The sequence below is a fragment of the Pezoporus occidentalis genome, unplaced genomic scaffold (genome assembly GCF_034315485.1).
Source record: "Pezoporus occidentalis ecotype Australia unplaced genomic scaffold, CSIRO_AGI_Poc_V1 ctg7, whole genome shotgun sequence".
Taxonomy (NCBI): domain Eukaryota; kingdom Metazoa; phylum Chordata; class Aves; order Psittaciformes; family Psittacidae; genus Pezoporus; species Pezoporus occidentalis.
The window spans coordinates 11,198,248-11,219,867 of record NW_026916052.1 but is presented as its reverse complement, the minus strand read 5'-3'; the positions used below and the strand labels follow the sequence as shown (position 1 = coordinate 11,219,867).

The window sequence follows — 21,620 nt, the reverse complement described above, 5'->3', positions numbered from 1 at the left end:
TAAATGCATAAGCCTTGCAGAAGACTGGCAGAGATTGTGTGCCTTGAGCAAAGTCTGATGGGAGATGCCAGAGTTGGACAGTGAGATAAGTTGCCTGCAGCATGAGTCCCTTGATGCAGTATAAAAGTGAGGGACAAGGCATCCTGCAGTGTTTCAACATCCCTTCGTTTGCTGTGACCAGTGCAGGTGGTTGCAGATACATGTAGCTTTATAAAATGAGTTCAGGCACGAATCTATGAAAGTCTATCGAGGTGCAAATGATGCTAAACATCCTTACCCACAGAATATAGATGGCTGGAAAAATTTCAGTCCAAGGTCTGTAAACATAAATCACAAGCACCTCCGGGGTTTTGGTGCCATGAGGAGTATATGCTGGCTAACCCGAAGAGGGGGAGCCTAGAAGATACCAGTTATGGGCCTAAGGTACTTAATCTGATAGTCTAAGATGAATTTTTTGTGACATGTATGTTCTTGCTTTGCTGGTTCTTTTTATACACTTCAGTTGTACCAGCAAGGCATATGATTTACAAACTTTCATCCTGTCTCACTGAATACTATTATCTATCTTGAATTTAAAGTTTTTTTTTTTCTTAACAGACTTCTGAAGTAGCTTACTCTTATTACTTCTTGTGAAGTATGCGTATTTCATAGGAATCTACAAGCAGTTTAATTCTGTAATCAGTTCCTTTAATTCACATTGAAAACTGAACATCAGTCAACAATGAATGAAGTGTCAGGAGCAAATCTAACTCTCTGAAGATGAAGCAACCATCAGAAAATGATTTATAGTAAGCAAGCTGAAAAAACACCACGTATACACATTAGAACAAATCTGTAGTTGCATTTTATTTAATCAATGAAAATCTACCTTAAAAACACAAAATCAAATTTGGTAACCCAATACATTGGATTAGAGAAAGCTTCAAGCTTTTAAGCACAAGCCAGAAGTCACAGTCTCAAATGAGAGTTTCAGAGGCCAAAGCAATATGCTGGAACAAGGTAGTATCTTTATGTGGAGGCATGCTCCCTGCACCACTAGTACAGTTTCAGGTGCGGCATTTATTTAGCTGTCAGTTATATAGAAGCAGCTTTTGTATTTGTTTTATAGTTAAGTTTGTTGCATTGCTTACCTAGGCCCTGGATTAATAGAGAAAACAGGCAAGTTAAAGCACTCACCTATCCAATTACCACCAACAGACAATTTACATTGTGGTAACACTAGCTTTATTTAAATGAGGTTCAGACAGGAATTAACTTTACATATTATTAACAGCTTTGGAGCTACAAACATAAGAATCAGGATTACACAGGTCATGCTACTGTTATTTTGTTTTACCTGCTGCAGTTACTGCAATATGGCTTAACGTACATAGGTATACAATTTGTACAAATTCAGCCAAGTTTGCACTTGTGAGGTGTTATTAAGAGCATGATTAACTTGCAAGCCAACTTCAACCTGTGGAAACCAACAGAGGGTGTTGGAATTGCCCAAAGCTAAAGGGGAAAGCTGCCACTAATGATGGACAGAGATAGACTGGATTGTTTGAAACCACATTGTTTGGCTTTAAATATTTATATAATTTGCTCTGAGGTAAGGAAAAATTTTTTGATGCTTCCACACAGGGCAGCACCAGATGGTGCAATCACACCAGTGCAATCAGTCACATTGCTTGCTGTATGTGCAGCCTGAGGAGAGGCAAGCACCTGCCATAACAAGAGCATTTGTACACTAAAAGTTGATTTTAAAATAAATTACTATACAGGTAGGATAGTGAGCTATTGTTCAAATTGATGGGCATCAGTTTCACAAAGCGCGGTTTGTAACCTTCACTTTAGAAATCAGAGCTGAAAGTACTGACTTGTACCCCATGCTTGATTTTAATGTAAACAACAAAAGAGAGGACCAGCTCCTGTCAGGGACAGACTTCCCACAACTCTCAGTCTTGGGGCTTCTTTCCATCTTTAAATTTTCCTGTTCATTTTCGTCTCCAGCTGTTGTCAGTCCAATCCAACTTACATGAAGGTTTTTAAGATCTCAGCACACCTACGGTCTCATGAGCTTTTTTGCAATCCAAGGCAGAATTCATCACCAAGTCCTTACCCTCCTTCCTACTCTCCCCTCAATGAAGACAGGGAATTGACAGGAGCATGAAGGATCTCAGGAAATGCTGTGGTGGGAAAGAGGTTCAGGCAAGGCTTGGGCAAGAAAGAAGGAAGGATGTTAGATGGTTTAAGTGTAGGGAAAAGCGTAGGGTTGGATGGGGCAGGGACCAGAAATGAGCAGACCCTGGAATGAGAGGGCTGCAATTTGAGGGTTGTGATACATGAGCAAGATGACAGGGAAATGGTCAGTCAGGAGGTTTCTCAGACAAGAGAGGACTGCAAGTAGAAGCGATCAGTGGATCTGACATAGGTCAGGGCTCTCCTTTTGTCTTCAGAAATATCATAGTTCTACATTAAAATCAGAACTGGGTTTAGGATATACATATAAATATTCAAAGCAAGACAGCCAAGTTTTTGAGAGATTTTACAAGGGGAAGAACCTGGAACAATAAATAGGAAACAATGTGTTATCAATTTCCATTCCAATGGTATCAATTCCTCTCCAGGCTACTCTACAAAATTCATTTAAGGGTATGCCTAAATAATACAGAAGTATCATAGCTCTACATTAAAATCAGAATTGGGTTTAAGACATACATATAAATACTCAACACATTACAGTCCAGTCCTGAGACCTGAAGTCTGGAACAACAGAAGAAGGGTATTCTCAATCTCCTTTCAAGTTACACTGTAGAAGTAATTTCTGACTGAATCAGGCCTGCATAAATACAACTGAAGGATGGACAGAGATACCTGAATGGGCCTGAAAGGCAGCAATCTTGAGCATCTTGCTCAAGAATTTGTGCGTGATCCAGTTCCTGCTGTTTGATAGACACATCTGCTACTTGGCCAGAAGTCTCATATGTTCTCATCAGTCAGCCCTCCTCTTTCCCCTCACACACAAGTCAAGCAGCATCTACAGCCACTCATTGGTCAAATCAAGGCAGCTACGGAACATGTGGGGGGCAAGAGAGACTGCAGAAAGAAAGAAGGGGGATTCGGGGATGAGTGAAGGGATTCAAGGAGGTGGGACAGACAGGACACATGTTAAGTGAGGGGACAGTAACAGCTGTGGCACAAATTTCAGTGGTCTGTCCATTCACTCAGTTGTGCATCTCTGGTCTAAATGGTGTATTTTGGGTAGAGGCAAATGACCTTTGAATGGAACACATATGCGGATAGAGCCAACATAAAAGGCATTGTTGTTTTAATAGAAATTACAAAGAAGGTGAGGTCTTTGAAAGAGCGGATGTTAACATCCAAGAATAAGGGTAGTGAATAAAGCTCCTGGTTTTGTCACAGGATTGTCAGTTTTCTCTAGGACTGTTCTCATCTCTCCAAATGCCACATGGATGTTTAGCACATCTGAAAGAAAAATGACAGTAAAAAATGTTTTATTAATGACAACTTACTCTCCCAAGAAAATCTTATTTTTCCAAGCAGTTCTCAGAGATAAAGGTCTCATGATTTAGTGAAGCAAGTACAGTAAATAACCTCAGAAGAGAATGCACCTTTCATTTCTGATTCAGATTTTACTGAAGTGCAAAGAGCTTTGGTACATGAGGCACTCCAGGTTTACCATGAAGGCAATAGTCACATCCTTTAGATCTAGAAAAGATCGTTGGTTAAGAGAGGAAGCGTGTTTGTGGTTTAAATCCCACACATTAAACGTGTGCCGTATATGACTGTATCTAGGAAAACTGAAACCACATTTTCAACCTCCCACAAATACCACCCCAAACTACAGGCCACAACAAAGGCCATTAAGATGTGGATAGCTGTACAGAAAAGAAACAAAGTGTTGAGTAGCCAGAGAGAGGCAGTAAAATGAGAAGGGAAGGAAAAGAAAAAAGAAATACAAGATCTGTGGCCTGTTGGTTACACTGGGGAGCAGCTGCCTTTTACCACAATGAAAAAGACACACAAGCAGTTTTTTAGATACCCCCCACAACAATCTTGGAAAAAGAAAGAAATTGCTGTCTAAAAAATACTACTTACATTCAAGGCATCAGCAGCCACTGAGTTCTGACTTTGTGGACTATCACAGGATGTTCCTTCCTGGCAACTACCATCTTCCCATGTCTGTCTTCTTCCATCTTCCACTGGTGAGTGATGATGGTCTTCCTCACTTTCTCTGCATGTTTGCTGACTTGTATGTTGGTCTGGGATTTCCATAATCTGTCCAGCTTCTTTTTCCCTTAATTTTGGTAGGTGTATGTCTAGGAGATCTTTGGTTGAATCTTCTGAAGTACTTAGTTCTAGTGTTGATTTCTGAAGTCTCACACTTTCTCTTGAAACATCTTCAAGCCTAGTTACAAATGATAAAGAATTCTGATTTTGTCCATCTTTCAGCATCTCAGAAGTTAACAGCATGTCTTTTGTTTTTTCTACAGTTGCATGAATTTCTGCAGAGTCTGTTAAGGTAGCAGTTTTCACTATCCCCGATTGCTGGAGCTCTTGTTCTTTACTGCATATCTCTCCCTCTTTTACTGGAAGTTGATGATCCACCTGCATACTTTCCAGAAGTTCAGATATATTTGTATCTAATGGGCTTTTCCCTGGGGACTTCATGTGCTGCTCTGAATCAAAGGCAGCTGACTCTTCTTCTTCTGCAAGTTTGTGAACAGCTGTCTGGATGGCATTCAGTACAATTTTTGTACTCTGGGACTCTATAGTCACAGACTTGACAACATCCTGCTCAAATTCTGTGTGCGTGAGAGACAGACTGTCACTTAGAATACCATTTTGTTCAGGTTGCCTTGTACTCTGCAGCCTCTCTTGCTCCTCTGATGTTCCATTCATGAAACCAAGACTTACTTGAGGCTCAGGTGCTTCTGCATTACCAAGATCTGCAGTCCCCCTGCCTGAATAGTCAACAGTGGTAATTAGGACCTCTTCAGAAGCCATTTGCTCTGATGTGGCTGCCAAGGGCTGTACAGTTTCGGCTGGCACATCTGTGGGCATTAAGTTTTCTGCCATGACATGCTCTTCAACTACTGCAGCTGCTACAGGCACACGCGCTTTCAGAGCCTCCATGCCTTCAGCTTGTAGGAAGGCTGAGTCAGAGCCTTTGTCTTGCACAGTTAAAACCTCTTGCTGGACAGCAGCTGAAGTTGGATCAGCTCTCACAGTTTCCGGTTTTCCAGATTCCAGTACTTCTTCGGCTCTTTCCACCAATTGCTCATTTTCATCATCATCTTTACCAAAATCTTGCGAGTTTGGAAGTTCTTGTTCTTTTCCCAAAGTCCCTTCTCCAGCAAAGCTGCTCGGCATTTCACATTTCTTAGGACTTATGTCAGTGAGGACAGTGCTTCCATTTTCAGTGATATCTGGGCATGTTGATGCTAAAGTAGATGCACTGTCTGCTTCAATCTGCGTGGGAGCCTCAGTGACAGTGGTATCGCTCTCCGAGTGTATTTCAGTTTTGAGCACAGCATCTTCCATTTTGCCACCCTTAGTTTCATCACTTGGGGAAGGGGTTTCAGACATTTTTTCTCTGCATTGCAGCTCTAAGACAGGCACAGAATCTTTTGCTGTAATGTGCCCGACAGCCCCATCTGTCACACCTGGCTCAGTATCTGCAGCTGCTTCTGAAGCAAGGGCAAAGGTTTTTACCTCATTCTGCAGTGGAACTTCAGTAACAGTGACTTCTGTGCTTTTTACACCAAGGAGCGCAGTGCCATCTTTCTCTTCCTCTCTCTGAGCAAGCACCCTGCTAAGCACTCCTTCAGTACAAGCTTGGTCTTCTGAGCCTACGTCAGGAATTTCATTTTGTCTTTCAGGCTTAACAGGGACCACAGTGACAATTGCTCGTGTGCACTCTGGTCCCACAGTAAGGGTTTTGTCCTGTCCTTCAAGCTGTACAGGCTCTTCAGCTTTAAACTTCAAAGAAGCAATTTCATCATCTGTCTTGTCCTGCACCTGTGGAGAATTGCAACAGACTTATGAAAAAGGGAACCACAAATATTCTGGGTGAAAAAGCACAAGCAATGGCCAAAAGGAGGAAGGCTACAGGAAGAGCATGAGGTGATGACACTAAGATTAGAGGGCCACCAAGATCCCAGTTTCTCAGGACACACGGCTCATTAAACGAAGGGCAGCCTAAAGCAAAGGACAGCTGACAGCACCTGAAACCAAGACTAACCCAGAAAGATGGTGGGGAGCTAAGGAAGAAGGTAGGAACACATCAGCCACTTAAAGCTGGAGATAGTGCTGTCATTTAATTTCCTCCCTTTGCAGAAGCACCTCAGCTACAATTGTACCTCTGCCTACAACTGAAAATACCATCCACTATGTATGGTACCATATGGATCACATACATATCTTAAGCGTTCATGCATCTTCAGTCATGCTGTGCTGTGCAGGAACCCTAATGGTAATTTTTTTAGCACCTTCAGATCCATGCACACAGTCTCCCACTATTTCTGTAGGAATCACATCCACCTCACTCTGCACACAAGACTCTGGACATCTGTGGGTGTGTCTCACTGGAAATGAACTTCAGTTGCCTAGGCCGCACAAGGAAGATCTGTGACAGTAATATTGCCACAACCCAGTTCTAAATTAGGTATAGTACCTAACACTTGCTGATTGTTTTCTTTTACAAACCAGCCTTTGTGTTACATGTAATACTTACTGCAGTCTGTACTTTGGGAATATATTCATCTCTTGTCTCATCTACTGTCAACTCTGTTATGGGCAGCTTCTCTTCTTCTGAAGGCTCCTGCTTTGCAATTGGCTCTTCCTGGGGAGTGACTGCTTTGATGCTGTGAAACTCTCTGTCATCTGATGAAGGTTCCTCTATTGTCCTCTCTACTTCAGATATTTCTTCATGGTCTCCTACAACTGCTTCTTCACATGCCTGCCACTGGCTTTCATCTCTCACTGCATCTACATTTTCATATCCTTCTGTGCCTTCCTTCATTGCACCAGATATTTCACTTCTCTCTGAACCCTCATGTAGAACATTCTCTTCAACTCCATTTTGGCTCTGAATGCTCCCTGCACTTCCTTGGGGCTGGAGGCCATCCTCCTCATGTTCTCCTTTTCCCAAGGACTCTTCAAGCAAAAGAGCTTCCTGGCCTACAACACTGCCATCTTTAGCATCATCTTTCACTCCTGGCTCGATTCCTTGTACTGCTGCCGTCACGGTTCCTTCACTAACCAGCTGTGCCAAATCTGCTGACTTTACTCTTTCAGCAACTTCATGAAGAACTTTTTGTGTCTGTTTGTCCAGTTCTTTCAAATTTTGTTCAGTGGCCTCTACTTCTTGTACAGGTGTAACTTCCTCTGTAGTATCTGGGGTTTCTAACAACTGTGAAACAGCAGAAACCATCTCAGTTGTTTCCTCAGCAAGGGACATTTCCATTGTTTCTTCAGTGCATAAAGCTTCTGCTGTCTCCTCCAGAGCTGTCACTGCTTCTGAGGTTAGCTCTATCTCACTTGCTGTGGTGTCATCACTTATATCCTTTCTTGCCTCTGGCACTGTCTTGGCAGCTATAACTGCTTCTTCCACAATAACATCCGACTCAAGTATTTTCTCAGTTTCTTCCTCTTCTTCTGCCTGCTCAATGCACTCTGTCAGAGCAGCAGATATCCAAGATGGTGACCTTTCTTCAATACTGGTAACCGCCCTTTCCCCTTCCACAACAGTAACAGTAACTGCATGTACCAGTCCTTCATGTGCTTGCTCAATTCGTAGGGTCTCCTCTAATTTTTCTGCTCTCTCTTCCTTTGATGCTTGTTCTCTCATTGCTTCAGCATCTTTTGCTTTTTGGGCTTCCATTTTCTCCTGCTCTGCTGCTTCATATTCAGATAAAGGAACAACAGCTGGAATATCTGAATCTTCTTCAGTCGTTTCTGCCATGTCTTCTTTTGCTTGTTTAAGATGAGTTGGTTCCGGCTTTCCATCTGACTTTTTCTTCCTACGCCCAGGCATCAGTTTTCTAAATGGTACCCACGATTCATCTTTTCCAGGCTCACCATCTGACGTTGAATGCTCCAGGCTAGATCCCACCACAGAGTCTTCGGTTTTCTCTTCCATTCTGGTTTTGGATCTCCTTCTTGGAGTGACTAACCTTTTAAATGACTCCCATGTTGAAATGCCTTCACCTTCAGACGGGCTTCCAGCTTGTTCTGGGGAAGAATTTCCTTGTCCTTGATCACTCTCCTGAGAACTAGTAAGAACTGCATCTGCTGCTGTTTCTTTGCTCTGTCCAGACTCTTCTACTTTTTGGCTTTCTTGACCAAGCTTATGTTCAGTTTCTTCATCAGACGATGACGATTTCCTTGCTCTTTTCTTTGAAGAACCTACGCATATAAAAGCTTCCCAGGACACAGAGGTGTCAACCTTTCTTTTGGGCTCTTCTGTGTTTTTATCTGGCTTCTGGTCCACCCCATTTTCTTTTATTTCTCCTTGACTTTCATCAACAGTGTTTTCAGTTGCGGATGCTGCAATGCTCTTTGTCTTATCAGTTTCTTCTTCTTTATCACTTTCAGAAGGTCTTCTGACACGTTTCTTGGGAGTCACCATCTTTTTGAATGATGCCCAGGGTGTAACGCTTTCTCTTTTTCGCTCCACATCTGAAATTGCAGCATCCTCATTTTCAGTGACCTGCATTCCATCTACAGGTTTTTCCAAAGAAGGAATTTCATTCATCTCCTCAGGAGAAGAGGCAGAACTCTCCCCTTTTTGTTCCTCTGGGCTATCTGGGGAATCTGATAAGAGTTGAATTGGTTCACCCTGTTCCCCTAACTTAGATTCTTCTCTTTTGCCTTTATGCTTCTTTCCAGACAGTTTTTTTAATCCGGTACCTGTAAAGAGTTTCTTTAAAGGGCTACCTTGTAGTTTATTTTTTTCTTGAGAAGACAGCAGATCAGCTTCATTTGTGATACCTTCTGGAGGCTTCTTTCCAGCTGCCTCTTCAGGAGTTATTTCATCTGGTTTGATAGTATCACTCGTAACTATGCCAGTTTTTCCCTGTAGGCCTTCATCAGTGGGTTTGATAGACTGTTGATCATCCTCTGTGTCAACTGAATGTTCAGAAATAGAAAAGGACTTTGATCCAGGAGCATCTGGAGTCAGTTTTGTCTCGTGTTCTTTGATTTCTTTCTTCTCTGTGGTTCTGTCTTGAGCGTCTCCTTTTGTGATGACTTCTGCTGTGGGTGACATTTTCAATTCTGCTTCCTCTGTTTTTTCATCATGTGTTTCTTTCCCCAGCAAGGCAGGTATATTTCCTTCTCTTCCCTCAGTTTTTTTAAGCTGTTCACTAGAAATTTCAATTCCCGAAGATCCTTCTTCAAGTTTCTCTTCAGAGGATATTTCAGTTCTGTCATCTATTTCACACTTCTCCACTGGCTGCAGTTTTTCTCCCACAGGTAGGGCTTCTGAGGATATTTTCAATTCTCCGTTCACAGTGTCAGTGACAACAGGTACCACTGATGCTGTTTCTTGCAGTTTCTCTGTCATCTCACTTTCTTTCTCTCCTTCTTCAGTTTTTTCTTCTTTTTTACCAAGATCTGAGGTTTCCACCAGTTTCCTTTCCGGATCTTCTTCAGCTTTTTTCTCCTTCACACTTTCTTTAACAGATGCTGCTGCTACATCCTCTTTTTGACCCTGCTCATCAAGCTTAGTTAGCTCTTCTTTCTTACTTGCTTCGACTCCTGTGGCTGCCACAGTCTTTTCTAACTCCTGCTTTTCACCTTCAGTTTGCTCTTTCTCATGTGCTTCAATGGTCACTGCTGTCACATTCTTCTCTTCATCTTGCTTCTTCAGCTCAGAGTTCTCCTCCTTTTCAGTGGTTTCAGTTGTTAATGTTGCCCCCTCTTTTTCTTGCTCCTCTTCTTTTGTAGGAGACTGTAGTTCATCATCTTTAGGCTTCCTGAAACTCTTCTTTTTTCTAAATCCAGTCCATCCCTGAGTAAAAAGTTTTCTTAGTGGTGATGCAGTATCGGTGGTTAAGGCAGCTGACTGAGAACAAATCTCATTTGCTTCTGGTGTTTTAGGAGATTCATCTTCTGTTTTGTCATTTTTCAGTGTGTCTTTGGTGGTGTCTTCTGCAGAGAGCGCATCCTCAGGCATCACTGTTTCTTCTGAGCTGACTTCTTTTTGATCATCAGCTCCTTCAGGGGCTTGTGTTTCCTTTTTCACAGTAAGCAGTTGAACTGGTTCCGATTTTCCAGTCTTTTCCTTCTTCACTGTGAATCTGAACCCAACAAATTTAAAAACTTTTTTAAAACCCAGATCGTAAGTCTGTGGCTCAGATGCGTGGTCTTCTGCATCTTCTTCCGAAGATGGCAACTGTTTAACTGCATGAGCATCCTCTTTCTCAGCATCTACACCATCCCTGGCGCTTGAGTCAGATGGACTTGTCTCCATAGTTTCAGTGTCTTCCTTCAAAGTTACACTGGAATGTTCTTTTTGTCCAACTGTTTAAAAAAGAACAAAGAAAACCCCAGTCAGTTTCCTTCTCATTTAATGTTCTATTATACCTTTATAGAATTTTATTTTTAATTTTTATCAAACTTTTCTAAACATACTGTTCTATTATCTGTGTGCCTCTTCTATGTGCTAATTTTTTTAAGGACTAGTTTTTATCGCAAGGTAACAGTAATTCCATTTCTTCCTCCTACCATTGGATGGGTCTTTTCAAACTTTATTTGTAAATGCACCTTTCAAACTCATATTCTCCCATTCTCTTTCCTTCTTTCGCAGTTTGGTGTTTTTGTTTTGGTTTGGTTGTTTTTTGTTGTTTTTCTATTCTATTATTTCTCCTTTCCATGCAGAGAGACACCTCTGAGAGAAAAGGGGAAACAAACAAAGAAACAAAAACCCCTTGCTGAACTAAAATTATGACAAGAAAAATAAAAGCCGTTTTACAGATCTGTCCCAAAAGAATAGTAAGATGTGAAAAAGCCTATGGGAAATCTGTTTTTCTGAGAACCTGTAACCCCAAAACCAGTTACATTACAATGTATTTGTTTTAAAGATCATGAATCTTGGAATTCTCCCATACATCACATCACCTTTATAGAAATTCTCCAAAGCACTGCTTTAGTGATTTGATCCACCTTTAAGCTGGATCCAACTCTGCAGCTGGTCCTGCTTTGCTCAGGGGCTGGACCACCTGGTCTCCAGAGCTCCCTTCCAGCCTAGAGGCTCCCTCCATTCTGCTTGCCTATGTCCCCGTTGTGAAGAACGGCATCTTCATAAGCACATATACAATGCAGATTAGGTAAGGCTGACACATAACTAAATAATAAGCAAAACTAAATCTACAAGTCTGCTGGCTCTGTAGAGGGCAAATAACATTTACAGTCACTATCAGCAGCATACTGGTGGTTGTTTCACAGTTGACATAAGGAAAGCTTTTTGCTTTCCCCTTTATCTAACAGCTTAAAATTGTTTACTTCAAACTCCTAGTTCACTTAAAAGTTTGACCTCTGATAACACCCTAACTCCCTGCGCATCTTAAAATGGATGTTCAAACCTAGTCACTTGCAAAGGAGCGGAGTAAGAAGAAATGGGTATTTTTCTGAAGACAGGACTATTACTCCATTGGTAATACACCTCTTGCAAACACTATAACACTCCACAAGGAAAAGTAACTCCGAGAACACTTAAGGCAGTGGCAGGGTGGGGAAGGGAAATAAGATTGTAAGCACAGCTAGAAGCAGCAGTAACACATTGAACTCACTTTTCATTTTAAGACAGTTATCAAAGGAAAACCCATGTATTTATTTTATTATTTTTTTTTTTACTCTTATAAATTAAACATTATGTAAGTTGTATGCTGAGACTACACAAGGATAAAGCCAAGGAACAGCTTTTGTACTAGTAGTGTTCATTTACTCTGAGGTCCAGAAATAAAATCCTTGTCATTTCCAACAAACTATGTAACTTAACAGAATACTTATCACGGCTTCGTCCTGTCCTGCTCAGTGGGTGCGCAGGGATGTGATCTCTGTGTGGTTCGCAGGAGAAACCACAGGCTCTCTGAAGATTGAAACCCTGTGGCTCAAACAATAGAAGATGGAGGCACATCCTCCTCATTTTTGGTGGTGATCCTCACATAACGCACAGAGGAGGAAAGAGAGAGGAAAACCAGGAAAGTATGCAAGAACTCATGCATCTTACAATTCCAATTCCTATCATTAAAAATACAAAACCAATTATAATGGCAATTCCAGGGACGACCCTGTGAGTCCCAGTGACCACAGCATAGATGACAGCCGTGAACTGGGGATCCATCCCTTAAACCAATTACAAGGTTGTAGGGATTGAAACAGTAGCTGCTTGATCAGCTTCCCCAGTAAAGGTAAATTCTTCTTGGTCATTTTCTTGGATACCTACCATAAAAAACATAGCTTTTACATCTGTGATAGCTCATACTGAATGACACTACTCCTGTATCGTAGATATCAATTCTGCTATATTGAGTACAGCAGCAGTGAAGGGGCTGGTGTTTGCATTCAGGCAGTAGCAGTCAACTGTCAGTTGCCATTTTCCATTTGGTTTATGAACTAGCATAGCAGAGAATTGTCAGTGGGTCTGGATGACAATCCCCATCTCTTTTAACTCCTCAATGACTGTGGTGATCCCCTCTCTTGCACCCAGTGGTAAGGGGCATGGTTTTGCATTTACAGTCTTGGATGGGGAAGTTTTGGAAGTGAACTGTAAAAGACATATGGAGGTCATGGGAAGTCCGAATTGCCATTTGTTTCCCTTTGAATCATCCAAGCTTTTCCTTTAAATAGATCTGTGCCAAAGATATCGGAAGAGAATGTGCCCAGTACCATGACAATCTGTCAGAGTGGAATCAACAGGTAATCAACATTCTACTCAAGTTGTGGGCTGGGGTTTAGAGTCTCCAGACACATCAGAAACTTGTACTTGTCTTTTGTCAGGCACAACCCCACTCTGCTGTTCTGTCTCAGAATTACAGCTGACATTTGGGCTCCCACATCTGCTAGAAAGGTAACCAGTGTTTAAAAGAGCCAAAGGGAAATGTAATTAATGAATCCCCATTTTCGTTCTCATTGAGCCTTCTTATATACCTAAATTTATGGTTGGAAAGCAAATCAGTCCTAGCTTTTTTCAGCTGTTTCCAGGGCTAATAAGAGAGGACTTCCCGATGGAGGAGTTCAGCCTCCGTAGTGAGGCCAGAAAACCCAGCTCTGCTGTCTTGGTCTCCTCATCAGTGGGGTATTTCTAATTTTAATTCTCTCTCGCTCTGGAAAATGTCCTGCAACCTATTTCACAGGTTTCCTGTAATTATTTTCTCATCAGCCAATGCTTCTTCAGCCTGTCACCATACCCAGCGTTCAGTTTCCAAATCACTTTGTAAGCTCTTAATCCTAGTAGAGATTCATCAGTTTCTTTTTCAGTTTGCTTGTTAACATCTTTTTGGGTGGCCATCAAGGCTGCCCCCAACATCACTTTTCCCTTTCCAGGTTTTATTTTTCTTTGCCAAGTCCTTTATCCTTCCTGCCACAGTTGCTGGGAACTGTCAGTATTCCTCAGCCTAACTTACCCCACTCAGGGTTGGGCAAACCTTACAACTCTTTAACAAACCCAACAATGGACAGCAAACTCAGGCATTTCCCAGGTTGGAGCTGTGGCTACCCCATCCCTGCCAGTGGTTAAGGCTAGGTTGGACAGGTCTTTGAGCAACCTGGTCTAGTGGAAGGTGTCCCTGCCCATGGCAGGGGGGTTGGAACTAGAGGATGTTTAAGGTCCCTGCCAACCCTAACCAATCTATGATACCACATCTCTTACAATTATTTAGTAACTGGTACTTAACATATTCTTCAGTTTGTCTATACCAAAAGTAATTTTCCTCATTGAGCCACATATGAAATTAAACACTGATCATTTAGTAAATAAAAATTTGTTCATAAGCCAGGCCTCTTATCTCTGGTGGAAACAAGGTCTATAGTCTCCCTTCTGTTCTTCCTCAGTCCTACATTAATGCCAATGTGGTTTGCCTTTAGCCACACAGAAATCTCTAGCTCCATCTGACATGACTTAGAGAAAGGTAGAATGAAAAAATGGGACTGAGAACCAGTGGGAAATGCTGGGTCTAAGTGGGAAAGACCAGAAGCAAGGAGGCAGCAGGAGTGAACGAGAGGTCAAAAGGCACTCATGACTCAGTTCAGGCAACTGGTAGGCAGCTAGAGACACAGCTTTCTAGGAGGGTCCCCTTCCTCTTGCAAACATGCCCCAGGAATGCATGCCTACCATTTTGAAAATCCTGATGTTCAAAACAATCATAAAACATCTGCATCTCTCTTTTTTATTTATTCCTAGAACAAAAAATTATTGTTAAGGGAAGTTTCAAGGTTTTACAGGTAAACAGGATTATCATAAAAGTAGAATAAAACAGAATATAAATGAACAAGGTATTCCATTTCCAGAGTGTGTAAAGACACCCCTTCATGTTCATGATAAGCATTCAAAGGATTTTTGCTTCTTCTATTTATGTGTTCGTAACACGTTAAGATAAAGATTATGTCTCTGTAAAATGTTTTGCAGGTGAAAAGAGCTGAACAGCTATTAGAAAATCTGCAGGTATCGGTATGTGTTAAGAGAGCAAATGCAATCATAACAAATGGAGAACACAGTATGGAGGCACACTGATAAGCTTTCAAAATTGTTAGATCAGGCTGACAGTAACTAGGTCTTCCCTGTGAGTCCAGCAAACATGCTACCTGGCAATACTTCATTGAATAAACTTCAAAAGGAAAAACTAACAGAAATGTTGACTGACTGAACATGTACTTCCAATACCAGTCTGAAGAGCTGCAAATACGCTACACACATCACACATCCATTGTTCCCCCAATAGCACACAGTGCATATACCTGTAGACTTAGTCCAAGCACCACCCCTTCAGTTCCAAAAAAAAAAGCATTTAACCTGTCCAGAAGGCATTTTGTCCCCAAGGTAACACAGAGCTTGGATGTCAGCTGTTAAATGACCTGCTCCTGTTGCTCCCAGTCTCTTCTTTGTCTACTTCCTTCTCATTTAAATCCCTTGAAGAGTCTTTTAAACTGAATTTCTGGTGCCCTTCCTCAGCATTTGAAGACAGATAGCCATACAGGAAATTTGCCTGCACACTGCCAGCTGCCAGGAAGCTGCCACTGGTGTGTGACCAGCCCGCAGTGCTTTCACAAGATACACCCCAAAGAGCATTTTCATATTCAGTGGAGCACAATAGAAACAGAAGACCCATTAAGTCAACTGTACACACTGAAATTTATATTTGACAGTCGGATTCTTTAGTGACATTTTTATTAACGGCATTCTTGGTGCCCAAGCATTGTTAGTGCACTTCTGAACACAAAGTAAACCCAGAGTAACTCCACTTGAAAAGGTTTAGAAGTTCTTTACACAAGGTATTGTTCTTCAGAGTACTGTACAGTGTCAGTACCACAGGTATTTTGGCAAGACAACTAGCCCTTTCTGAATTAATTCACTGCATTTGAAAGTATCTTTAAGACAAAAAAACAACCAAAAAACAAAAATAAATCCAGTAAAACACAAACCGATTTCTCTAGGTCTGTTCCGAGCATAGCTGCAATTCACCAGCTATGTGCTAGTCAAGGAAAACAATACAATAAAAACATATCCAGAAGCAGCGATAAAAATCAAAGGTAATATAATAAAATTGATCCACTTCGCTACTTAAATCCACTGTGGTAAGAACTAACACTGAAATTCTGTTTTAACTGCTTATGTACCAGTTCAGCTCTTAAACATTTTTAATTGAATCAAGGTGCTCCTTGTGTTTTAATACCTGCAAGTGGTTTTATTCTGAAAGAAACATAGGCAATTGACAGCCTTACGAATCAGAAGTGCTTAATCACACAATTTCATAGGTAGCTTAGCCCATGGTAGGAATTTATTTGTTTTATTGGAAGTATACTGATCAGATATGAGAAAAATTAGTATTTTCAAAATGACTGAATTCCTGTCTCATCCCATTAAAAATGAAATTAATAAATAACACTGCGCTTTTAGGAGGCTGATAGATCCTGTTGGCAGTGCAATTTAACTACTCCATCATCTCATCTGTCTCTAGAAGTGAAAATGTCTTTTTCTTCTGGTAGTCACCACAGTTTAAAAAACAGAAAAGCACTCTGACTGCAAGAGTTAAATCCACAACACTTCATGTGCTCACAGTCAACCATGTCAACATCTGGAGCTGGTTGACTTTTCCCCCTAAGGATTTGCAGCACGTCGCTGGATTTTTTCCACGAATTCCCTACATTCTCAATCTCTCAGATGGATGTCTCACACACCCAGCACCCGCCTTCCAAACTCCTCTGGCCACTGAAAGGCTCCAGAGGACTTTGTGCTGTTTTCATTTATTCAGTGTTTTAAGTATTTAGAGCCAAATCGTGCTTTCAGTCACATACACAATACTATCAGTAGGTTTGCATGAGTGTAAACGAATGCCAGGGCTGAAGGGGTATTTTACAATCAATTCTCATCCATATCTATATTTGCTGTGAATATGACTTGTACAAGACACCTACTGCTCTACAACTCACATGGCACTGAAACAGAATGCAATTAAAACAGATAATTTGAACCAAATGTTCACGATATACCAAGTTTTTGTTAAACGCAGTTTTCCCTTAACTACACAATTCTTCTAATTATTATTAGAAACATTTAAAGACAAAGTCAAGAAAAGGTAAAAACTGATAAGGATGAAGCAGCACTAATTAAAACAAAAACAAACCCCCACAGATTGAAATGACAACAGCGATGAAAAACCTGCCCTGAGCAGACTTATTTAGTATGCAGTAGATATTTGGAATTATTAGAGGAATTGAATACTTTAGCAATTAAAAAAAAAAAAAAAAGCAAGCTGTGCTTTTAGGTATTCACTGCAGAATGTAAAACCTGGACATTGTGCCACAAGTCCCGATTCTTTTAACAAGTTTCAGTAGGTTGGGTTTAATAAATCAAACACACCACTCACTTTGCAGTAACAAAATAACACAGAGATATGTCCAGGTGTTACCCTGCCAACTTTTTTTAACTACAAGGCTTAAATTCTGTGACACTGCTGTTTCTTGACAACAAATTTCACTAATTCTTCCTTCCTTTCTCTACTATTCACAATATTCGTTTCCAATGTACAGAAACTTCTTTCATGGAAAGCACATGCTACTTCCTTCCCTATTCTACTTGCCGAGTTATTTCTAAGACTGACTTGCCATGTTAATCATGGGGGAGAAATCTTTCAGAATAATTAAATAATGAGGGAGGATTCACAGAGACTTTTGCACACTATATTTCACAGTGCATACACGCAATTCATGAGCTTTCTAACCACGCTGTTCTTTCAAAAATACCACTAAGTTCAGTCTTCAGTTCTCTGCTACCTGGGTGGCAACTGCAGAGTTAAGTTTTAAAATCTCACATACTTTTGTATGTCCATTTTTAAAAACAGAAAAAAGGAAAATGTTGCAAAATAGCCATGATTTTCTATGGCTTTGAACTTCAGAAAGCAAAAGCAACGTCCCCAGAAAAAGACATCGTACGTGAAATAACTCACAAGAAAGCACAATCATTTCTGCTGTGATACTGTAACGTTCCTCAGAAACTTTTTTGTTAAGAAGTTTTTGCTTTAGCTTTGCTTGTCTGCTCCAACCTAGACACCAACTGCTCAAATTCCAGCAAGGGAATTGATATATTTGATTCATTTGAGACTTTAAAATACTTTTTTCATTTTAATGTTTCAAGAAACATTCAAATGAATTAAAAATAAAACCAAAACATTCAAGTTAATTTAAAATAGTTTTGCTTGTTTTTAAACTGGAATGATCATTAGCTATAGCTTGGACATACAGTTACTGTAGTTATGGATTCTTCATTAAATGAACTCATAATAATAAACTGCTCTCAACTAGTTCAACTGTTCTGCCTGGGATCCAAACCAGCATGCTACAAATATTCATGAAATTTCATAGTTACCCATGCTGTCCATGGCTCACATTCAGTGAGTGACTTGGTTCCACTTTAAAATGTACTCACCAAGCATAAGATCAGTGCAACACTAGCACTAGGGGATTTGAGCAGGGGAAAAGAAAAAAAGGAAAGAAATCTGCTCTGCTAGGAACGAGGAATACAGGGATAAGCAATACAGATCAGTAAATGCTGGAACATTTTTAAGGACCCCTAATGATTAATAAAAATGTACAATGAAAAACAGATTGAAAATTATTAAAATGACTGCATAAAGAGTAACATAAACATCACTGACCAACTCGCCACAAAGGAGATACAGCTGCATCTGCATGAATTAGCCATATGATAGCTTAAGACACTCCCGCATACCAGCAACGAGAGGTACTCTGTCCTTTCAAAGAAGCAATAATTTGTACTATGAGCTAGATGCATTTCTTGCTAAACATACTGTAGAAGCAGCTGTGCTGTAGTGAAAATCCCAAGTTTCCACAAGAATTATTAAATAAGGAAAACCTCAAACGATCAAACTGTGCAACCCTATAAAGAGACCGATTTGAAAAACAGTTTAACCTTTAATTACTAACAATAAAAGGAAATAAAAAAAATAGAGAACCCTTGAGGGAAAAGACTCAGCATGTGATAAGCTCATTAAACATCGAGTTTAATGAAAACCCTATTGTAAACAGCAGTAGGATATCTCCTCCCGTGCTAACTGATTCAAATCACGTACAGTCGTCTCCAGGGTCAGCTCCAAACGGGGCCAGACTTCTACAGGCTTTGTTGTCAATACATATTGTCAAGCTAAAGTATTTTGCATGAAAAAAACCTCACTATCCACTGAATTCATTTGCTAGCTCCAGCTAATACGATATTAGCAAGTAAATACTTATTAATACAGTGAAGTAAAAAAGATTTCCTAGATTGCTTAAGACATGTATCACCAATCTGAGAGAAATTCAAATGCATTAGGGGAAAAAAGAGCGAGGTTTGTTTATTTAAATTCTGTAATGCTACTTTTCTTTCGCAGAAAAAAAAACACAAGTCTGTGCTAAACCAGAAAAAAAAAAATAATAAAATTTCCCCTTCAATTCTTTGCTCCACCAAACACTATGATGTTTTCAGAAAGCCCACTCAGTTTATGGTGTCAGCTGTCGCACTTCAGCGGATCACACACACTACTTTGTCTAATACGATGTCCAGAGTTCAGTGAATACACCAGTGAGTTTTTCCTACCCCAGGCTGAGACCCTACCACCACACATGCATGTACATACACACGGACATCCCCACCCCGCCACGGTGTGGTCTCCTCTAGATTTTCATCCATTCAAATTAAAAAAAACTCTAGAGTAACAGCTTCGTTTCAACACAGACATTTTTACAGGATACAAATGATACTAACTTCTACATTTCCTTCATTTTGCCGAGTTTGGCTCTCAAGATATTGCACTACCTTATTGCTTGACTAGCATAACCTCATCAACGCGGTCCCAAACGAGCGTGCTTGCACCCCAGCAGTGCCACACCGCCTTACCCGTCATCGCCACGGTCCCAGCACTGCCGGAGCTGCTCTGACCATGAGACGCTCCCTCGTCTCGGTCTGAGGTCCCCCCGACGCGGCGGAACGCGGAGCGGAATGAGGACCGGACGACGCACTGCCGAGCACGCCGGGCCGGCACCGCCCGCACCGCCCATGGCCTCGCCCCGGGGGGCAGTGCTTGGCCCGCGCACGCCCCTCGCCCCGCAGAGGGGGCGCTACTGGCGTGCAATGTCTTTACACAGAACCACAGAATCGTTCAGATTGCAAAAGACCTTTAAGATCAAGTCCAACCTTTAACTGAGCACTGCCAAGTCCACCACTAAAACGTGTCCCTAAGTGCCGCATCTACACATCTTTCAAGTATCTCCAGGGATGGTGACTCAACCCCTTCCCTGGGCAGCCTGTTCCAACACTTGACAACCCTTTCAGGGAAGACATTTTTCCTAATATCCAATCTAAACCTCCCCTGGCACAACTTCAGGCTGTCACCTCTTGTCCTATCACTTGTTACCTGGGAGAGGAGGCCAACACCCACCTCACTACAACCTCCTTTCAGGCAGTTGCAGAGAGCGATAAGGTCCCCCTGAGCCTTCTCCAGACTAAACAACCCCACTTCCCTCAGCCACTCCTCATCAGACTTGTGCTCCAGACCCTTCACCAGCTGTGTTGCCCTTTCCTGCACCTGCTCCAGCACTTCAATGTCTGTCTTGTAGTGAAAGGGACAGAGCTGAACACAGTATTCAACGTGCAGCCTCACCAGTGCCAAGTACAAGGGATGATCACTGCCCTGGCCCTGCTAGCCACACTCTTTCTGATGCAGGCCAGGATGCTCTTGGCCTTCTTGGCTGCCTGGAGACAAGTTGGCCCATGTTCAGCTCCATCAGTCAGCACCCCCAGGTCCTTTTCTGCTGGGCAGCTTTTCCACCCATATCATTACACCCCAAAGTCCCCAGCTTGAAACTTTCAAGTATCTCTTGGTTGGGTGTTTTTGCCTCAAAGAGAGGCGATGCCAGCTCGACAGTAAGAAATTGTCACTTTCTAAGCAGCAGACTGCTTCGGTTCCGTTTCTGCAACACCTCCTTGATGTCCTTGATGCCACAAAGTATCCAGACCAAACCTCATGAGGCCATAGCTAGAAGCCCAAAGTAGTTTACCCCTCATAAACAAAAGACATATGAAACACAACCGTTTTCTCCATACCAATATATCTGCTCCTTTGCTGATTAACAGTCACTTAGGAGGTTGGGGTTTTTGGTGCTGTTGGGTTTTTGTTCTTGTTTTGGGGGGGCAGTTGTTTGTTTGTTTTGGGGTTTTTCATTTGGGTGTTTATTTTTTGAGTTGGAATTCTCTACAGCCATAATTACATTATAAATTGTCTCAAATTCTGCTGTCCAGGGTTGCAGAAAGGTATTACTCTGCATACATGTATAGTAACATAACTAGGGCAAGTAAAATGGAGGCAATATGATTAAATAAAACACAAAGGCTCAGTATCTGATATAGGTGACTTCCTATTGTATTTCTGTGGGGTACGTTGGATATCTCCACAGTTCTGATGAAACACAGCTGCCTGGATCAGCCGTTCACAGCCTTTGGCTGTGGCTCTGATTGCCAGCACCAACTTCCCAGCTGATTTACCCAGCTTCCCAGTTAATTTAATCTGTTAGTGGCAGCTTTGATGAGTCTGGATCATCTCTCAAATGGTTCTGTGAATGTGAGATTCAACCAATGCAACAAGAACAAACCAGCCAACAGAAAACCCCTTCAATCATAAACATTCCTTGACTGCAGGCAATTACTTCAGTGCTCAGTGCCATGATGCTTTATTTCTGATTTTATAGACTTTGAAAACAAGATTAAGTAAAGAATGAGAGGGGAAATGAGAAGAAATCTAGAGCTAAAATAATATATTACTCTATGTGCAGGGATTTCTTTGCATGGAGTATTTAAGAGATACCTTTTCCCTACTTTTACTTGTCTGCATCAGACTCTAAGG

General features: G+C 41.4%; 1 protein-coding gene across 3 annotated transcripts in view; it reads right to left on the bottom strand.

Annotated features, from left to right (window-relative positions):
* Positions 1 to 825: 825 nt before the first annotated feature.
* Positions 826 to 21,620, bottom strand: part of AKAP12 (A-kinase anchoring protein 12) — a 32,487-nt gene continuing 11,692 nt past the window's right edge. Inside the window, exons 1-4 of one of the 3 annotated variants that reach the window (XM_062641902.1) lie at positions 19,619 to 19,720; positions 6,740 to 10,530; positions 4,102 to 6,024; positions 826 to 3,468 (exon numbers count right to left, since the gene is read on the bottom strand). In XM_062641902.1, the coding sequence (XP_062497886.1) occupies positions 3,460 to 3,468; positions 4,102 to 6,024; positions 6,740 to 10,530; positions 19,619 to 19,625 (5,730 nt within the window). In that variant the 5' untranslated portion in view covers positions 19,626 to 19,720 and the 3' untranslated portion in view covers positions 826 to 3,459. Of the gene's footprint in view, positions 3,469 to 4,101; positions 6,025 to 6,739; positions 10,531 to 19,618; positions 19,721 to 21,620 lie in introns of those variants that run through there. The other 2 variants (XM_062641900.1, XM_062641901.1) reach the window with 2 other exon arrangements.